General features: G+C 51.1%; 1 protein-coding gene across 1 annotated transcript; it reads left to right on the top strand.

The window, feature by feature from the left end:
• The first annotated feature begins 1,983 nt into the window (after nucleotides 1-1,983).
• Nucleotides 1,984-3,183, top strand: LOC121849181 (ras association domain-containing protein 9-like). Its single transcript, XM_042335060.1, has 3 exons — nucleotides 1,984-2,457; nucleotides 2,507-2,992; nucleotides 3,025-3,183. Exons 1-3 carry the CDS (start codon nucleotides 1,984-1,986, stop codon nucleotides 3,181-3,183), a joined length of 1,119 nt encoding a protein of 372 aa, XP_042190994.1.
• Nucleotides 3,184-6,839: the final 3,656 nt, after the last annotated feature.

Consider the following 6,839-nt stretch of genomic DNA (forward strand, 5'->3'; position numbering starts at 1 on the left):
GGTCCGAAGCGCCTTGGGACGTCCTCGCGATGCGAAAGGCGCCATAAAATGTCATTTTATTGTTGTTGTTGTCGTTTGTCAAGACCTTCCTACTCTCTCTAATTAAGTTCAAGTTTAAATGATGAACTTAATACTCAAAAAAAAAGTCCCAAAGTTAGAATTTCCAGACACCCAAACAATGCAACTATTCTGACCACAGGCAGTGTTTTTTTTTCCGTGAATTAGTTCGGAATGCTTTGCGGTAATGAGCTTCCAGAAACTGGCCGGTTTCCAAGGGCACTGGAGAAATGAAATCCACACGCAAAGCAACTCAATGAAACAAGGCAGCAAGACACGCTCTCAGGCTCCCTCCCAGGTCCCACAGCAATGGCCTGCACCTGAACTGCAAAGAGCTTGGGGAGGCAGGGAGGGGGATAGAGAGGGAGGGAGGGAGGGGGGGGGAAAGAGAGGGAGGGAAGGGGAAAGAGAGGGAGGGAGGGGGAGGGGGAAAGAGAGGGAGGGAGGGAGGGAGGGGGAGGGGGAAAGAGAGGGAGGGAGGGAGGGAGGGGGAAAGAGAGGGAGGGAGGGAGGGAGGGGGAAAGAGAGGGAGGGAGGGAGGGAGGGAGGGGAAAGAGAGGGAGGGAGGGGGAAAGAGAGGGAGGGAGGGAGGGAGGGGGAAAGAGAGGGAGGGAGGGGGAAAGAGAGGGAGGGAGGGAGGGGGAAAGAGGGGAGGGAGGGAGGGAGGGAGGGGGAAAGAGAGGGAGGGAGGGAGGAGGGAGGGGGAAAGAGAGAGAGGGAGGGAGGGGGAAAGAGAGAGAGGGAGGGAGGGGGAAAGAGAGAGAGGGAGGGAGGGAGGGAGAAAGAGAGGGAGGGAGGGAGGGGGAAAGAGAGGAGGAAAGAGAGGGAGGGAGGGGGAAAGAGAGGGAGGGAGGGAGGGGGACAGAGAGGGAGGGAGGGAGGGGGGAAGAGAGGGAGGGGGAGGGTGGGAGGGATGGGGAGAGAGAGGGAGGGAGGGGGAGAGGGTGGGGGAGAGAGAGGGAGGGGGAAGGAGAGGGAGGGAGGGGGAAAGAGAGAGAGAGGGAGAGAGGGGGGAAGAGAGGGAGAGAGGGAGGGGGAAAGAGAGAGAGGGGGGGGGGGGGAGAAGGAGGAGGGGGGGGGGGGGGGGGAGAAAGGAGGGAGAGGGTCGACTCGCAAACTCTTGGGAGCTCGACCGCCCCCGAGTGCGGGTTAACTTCAAGAGAAACTTCAAAGTTTACGCAGGAGACAAGTTTGCCTGTGGTGGCGGTGGCGGTGGCGGGGGGTGTGGTTGGTTGGTTGGTTGGTGGGGGGTTTACCTGGAGTTTACCTGCGGACACGTGATCGCGCTCACTTGCATTCGCTCAGTTTAATATTTAGTTTTAAAAGAGATAGAGAGAGACAGAGACAGACAGACAGAGAGGGAGAGACAGACACAGAGAGAGGGAGAGAGACAGAGAGGGAGACAGACAGACACACACAGAGAGAGAGGGAGAGAAACAGACAGAGGGAGGGAGAGACAGACAGAGAGAGGGAGAGAGACAGAGAGAGGGAGAGACAGAGGGAGAGACAGACAGAGAGAGAGAGAGGGAGACAGACAGAGAGGGAGACAGACAGACAGAGAGAGACAGAGAGGGAGACAGACAGAGAGAGAGAGGGGGAGACAGACAGAGAGGGAGACAGACAGAGAGGGAGACAGACAGAGAGGGAGACAGACAGAGAGGGAGACAGACAGACAGAGAGAGGGAGACAGACAGAGAGAGGGAGGGAGACAGACAGAGAGGGAGGGAGACAGACAGAGAGAGGGAGAGAGGGAGACAGACAGAGAGAGAGAGGGGGAGACAGACAGAGAGAGGGAGACAGACGGACAGAGAGAGGGAGACAGACAGAGAGAGGGAGACAGACAGACAGACAGAGACTTGTTGACCACGCTCGGCTTTTCCTCTGGCAGGTCTGCCCCCCCCCCCCCCCCCCCTCCCCAGTCTGGCCATGGACCCCCCGGGCGAGGACGTGGCGGTGTGGGTCTGCCGGGAGGAGAAGGTGGTCCGCGGGGTGACCCGGCGCACCAGCTGCGCTCAGGTGGTGGAGGCGCTGCTGGAGGACCACCGGTCCCGGGCGGGGGCCGCCGGGCCGCCGCTCGGCTCGGCCAAGGACTACCGGGTGGCCGAGAGGTGGCGGGGGGTCGAGCGGCTGCTGCCCCCGCACGCCAGGCTCCTGAGGCTCCGGCCACGTCGGGGCGAGGAGCGAGCCGACCCGAGCTTCGCGCTGGTCAAGCCGGACCCCCCGCCCGCCCCCGCCGCCCCCGCCGGGCACAGGGCAGCCGAGGCCAAAGCGGCGCGCCCCAGGGCGAAGGCGGACGCCCGGCGGGAGCTGAGCCCGGTCCAGCGCACCCGCGCCCGACCGGCCGACAAGCAGCGGAGGATGGTCAGGAGGGCCTTCAGGAAACTGGCCACGATGAACCGGGTCCAGGGGGAGGGGGAGCGGGAGCGGGAGGGGAGGGGGGGGGGTGGAGGCGCTCGTCCGCCTGATCGCCTCCCAGGAGCGGACCCTCCGCCGCCAGGCGCAGAGGATGGGGGACCTGGACGCCGACATCGCGCGGCGCGAGGCTCGCGCGCACCGCGAGCGGGTCCGCAGCGCGGGGCGGGACCGCGTGCGGGAGACCGCTCTGCCGGAGCGCCCGAGCCGAGCGGAGCGCCACCGCGAACGGGCGGCGGAGGGGCTGTCGGCCGAGCAGCTGCAGGGCCACCCCGGGACAGGGGCCGAGGGGACCCCGGCGGCGGCGGCGGCGGCGGGGGCGGCGGCGGCGGAGAGCGCGCGCGTCCGGCGGCAGCTGGAGGAGAGCCGGCGCCGCGCGCTGCGGCTCCGCAGCGAACTGATGGACGTCCAGGAGCGCGTCCAGCGCTGCGAGTCGTTGCTGCGGGAGAGGGCCGACGAGTGCGACGGCTGCGCCGAGCGACTGAGATCGGGGCATCGGCCGGAAAGCGCCGAGAGTGGACCGGTCAGCGGCGGCGGTAAGGATTTCGGACTGTCCGGGACGGGCACGAAGCCTCAGCCTCAGCCTCCGCCTGGACACACCGCCCGCAGACTCCGTGCACCGCCGACCCGAACGACACCGACTCCGACACAGGGATCAGCTCCACCCACAGCCAGGATTCAGAAACGCCCTGTGTCGAGGTGCTTTCTGCGTAGTATTTTCTGGGCACCCACTTGAGGAGGGGTGGGCTGGGGAGGGGTGGGGGGGGTTGGGGGTGGTGGTGGGTGGGTGGGTGGGAGGGGGAAATTATTCTTCAAATGATTTGGTGTGTGCGCTTCGTTAATTGAAGCGATTCCCTCCCACTTGAATGCCTACGCGGACACGTCCGAAAGCGCCGCTTCCAGAGCCGGTGCGCGCGCACTCTCGAGCAGGTCCGCGCACAGAAAGCGTGCGACCAAGTAATCCGAGGAGAGGAGAGGAGAGATGAAGCACCTCGCGCTCGACTCGTTATTTATACACTGACAGAACAGGTGGATGATGATAATAATCGTTGCATTTGATACCGCGCTTTTCTCGTCGGGAGGACGTCCCAAAGCGCCTCACAGAACACACTGTAAAGTGAATTGACTGTATATATTTGTGGGCGAACGCGAACGCGGCAGCCAATTGCGCACAGCAATGTCCCACAAACAGTCGTAGATTGAAAATGACCAATTTATTATTGTTTTTGTTTTTTGGAGGGATTATTATTAGGCTCTGTGTGGAGTAAGGAAACTTGCCCAAGGTTTCGCCCTCTGCCTGGAATTGAACTCAGGTCTCTCACTTGCAAAGCGAGTGCTCTAACCACTGAGTTACAGGACTCCACAAAGGAGGTGATGGTGAGTTATAGCAAGTCAGCAAAACGAAACCCCACTAAGGCAGTTTATGGGGAATATGTTTAAATAGGTTTCCTTGGACTCAAAACATCTCGAGTTTTAAGATGACTGTATTTAAACCGATTTTAAATGATTAGGATTTAGGATCCCACACACCTGTTTTCGGAGTTTGTGAGCAAAATAGACTTATTCAGAAGAAAAAGTTTATTGCATTTTATTTTGCTTAAGGGTAACAAATGTCAGATCCAAGTTTATAAAGCGGTGCCTTCTAACTTCTACTTGTGTCTGACACAATAAAGAAGTTGTCTTTTGTAGTTGCACATTTATTTGTACAGATAAGACGCTGGCAGTTCAGATCAAGCTATCTGTGCTTGCTTAGAGTTATTATTAAGTAGTTCCATAAATCTATGTACAATGCCTTAAGTCTACAGCTCATTTCTCACAATGGGGCGTAATGCACAACAATTTCCTAAAGGATTCCATAAGTGAACATAGCATACTTCTGGTTATTGATTTCACCACTAATATCTCATATTAAAAAAACAGGGATTGGATCCCAGTAACTATATATTTAACCACAATGTGTGCATTTTCTCTGAAAAGAGCATTGAGATAATCACAATGCAGCAGAAAATTAACTTAGAAGCTATGTTTATGTTGGAAACAATAGTTAACTAAAAAGAAATTAAATCATTGAGTTTTTCCATTGGTTCGGTGCCAGTCATGAAGTGTAAGGAGTTCAACATGAATTTTGATGATTTGCATTTGTTGAAATGAAACTAGGATCATTAATCTGCATTTCAAGTGCACATTACATAGGATGCTATTCTACTTCCTCAGGTAGAAATTGACCATTTTCGAGTTATAAAAATAGCTTTAACAGATTGAAATATGAATTGCTACCACAAGGAGTAGTTGAGGCGAATAGCATGGATGCATTTAAGTGGAAGCTAGATAAGTACACAAGGGCACACTGGCCTGTTTCTGTGCTTGTAATTCTATGTAATTCTATGTAAGCTATCCAGGCACGTGAATTTCAGGGAAATAGAAAAAAGGAAAATCAGTAAAGGGTGTTGATAATATTTGTACCTGTTGTTATAAATCATGATGACATTTCAGGCCAGCCAAGGTGTGGCATTTACATTGAAAGAACATGGAGAATTTAATGACCTTTTTACATCAAATAAAATGTCCAGTTAATCTGACTCTGGTCATTTCATGACAGTGTAATTTGATCTTTGATATTAGCCAAATGCTCTTCTTGAAAACAAGATTAAAAACGTCACCTATCCCATGGCATAGTAATGGGCAGAAATCGTATACACAACAGGCTTCAATAGTATGTGCATTGTACTCTGTGAAATAGGGAGGCATTGTTACCTTAAGTGGAAATTTTATCCACTTCAATAATCTTACAAGCAACGAACAATAGCAAACCCACTAACCTCGAATGCACCGGTATGCGTTTGTTCCTCCACCTAAAGTGAATCTTGCACTTACAAGGCAGAATTCAATTCGTCTGTGAAATATGTGAGAGTGAGTTGGCCATCTTTTATATCATGTAATTTGAGTAGTAAACCATGGAGAGCACTTAAATTGGCTGTAGATTAAAGTTAAAAAGACCTGATATGTAAAAGTTCCAATTAATCTTAAAAACCTCCATGTCCGAGCAAACGTTCCCATGACATCCACTAAACAGATTACATTGTTGTAGGAATAGATTTTGCAACAAGTACTGTGCCAACAACAGGATAATAAAACCCAAAGGTCATGCACTTATTCATAGTGTATATTATTAAAGCTTCTGCTGGAGTGCTCTCGCATTACACCCATTTGAGGTAAACTGACTTTGTTCTAAAAGTTACTTATTTTTGTCTTGATACTCTGTTATTTTAAACAATATTTTGTCCCTTTCATGTATTTGTGATCAGTCTCTCAAGCTCCTTTTATCCAGTTTTTCCTTGTATCGATATTTTCAAATATTGTACACAGTAAAGCTAACTTTTTTCTCCCACTGTTCGTCCATTCATTGTTGTGAGATGCAAACATCATTAATTTTTATATATAGATATATAGGTTTATGTTCATTGTTTATGTCAGTTACATCTGTGCTACATTGCAAAACAGCAGCCAAGAAAACACGAGGGTTTCTGAAAGGTTTTCCTGAGCTTGGAGTCTTGGAGTTAAGAAAGGTGGTGGGGGGGAGAAAGGGGGGAGAGAGTGAGAGAGAGGAGTGAGGAGAATCTGTACAATAAAAATATGAAGCATTCCAGGAATGTACATAAAATGTCTGAACGTGTATCTCTCCATTTATCAGATGATGCATTATTATTTGATCTTATCTTGAAATTTGTCTCCTGATATTTGGGGAGCCATTATTTCCGCCAGCTACTACATTCCTGAAAAATCATGGTTTGGAATTTATTTACAAAATAAATGGACTTAAAATAATCAACTGATTTCCCAGCTACTCCAGTGCATTGTGTATCGATTTATTTATTTTTTGTTTTGCCTTTCTTTGCTCTGCCTCTTTGAAATGATTTTTTTGGAAACCCATCATCGTGGTTAAAAGTATCCAAATCAAATGTAGAGTTCCCTTCATTCCATCAACATGTTGACAGTTCTGTGTATTGGAATATAGGAATGAGGCCTAGTTAACCAGTTTCTCTCATCTTCATTCACTCTCTCCCTCTTTCTTTCCCCCACACTCTCTAACTTCTCCCCTTTTTTTATTACATGTAAATATGTTAAACAAAATTGTTTGAAAAGTGAATATTGGGGCATTTTAAAATCACAGTTCATTTTTATGGACCAGCCCATCCTTGTGTTACTTAAAAAGGGGTGTTACAGTGGGGTACGCCTGGCCACTTACACCCCAGCTCTCCTGAACATACCAATTCATGCTGAGACAGATGGGGCTCATCATCCCCTACCAATTTAGCCAAAGGGTCATGATTTGCAAACTTAAATAGTAGAGAGTCCCCTGTGTGAAGCTA

This window comes from Callorhinchus milii, unplaced genomic scaffold (assembly GCF_018977255.1).
Source record: "Callorhinchus milii isolate IMCB2004 unplaced genomic scaffold, IMCB_Cmil_1.0 Scaffold5, whole genome shotgun sequence".
Taxonomy (NCBI): Eukaryota; Metazoa; Chordata; class Chondrichthyes; order Chimaeriformes; family Callorhinchidae; genus Callorhinchus; species Callorhinchus milii.

What these genes read in the sequence shown, in the direction of transcription:
- LOC121849181 (XM_042335060.1), top strand. Translation starts at nt 1,984, where the DNA reads ATGGACCCCCCGGGCGAGGACGTGGCGGTGTGGGTCTGCCGGGAGGAG. An exon ending in AACTGGCCACGATGAACCGG is followed by an intron (nt 2,458 to 2,506) that starts GTCCAGGGGGAG and finishes GGGGGGGTGGAG; the next exon opens with GCGCTCGTCCGCCTGATCGC. An exon ending in AAAGCGCCGAGAGTGGACCG is followed by an intron (nt 2,993 to 3,024) that starts GTCAGCGGCGGC and finishes TTTCGGACTGTC; the next exon opens with CGGGACGGGCACGAAGCCTC.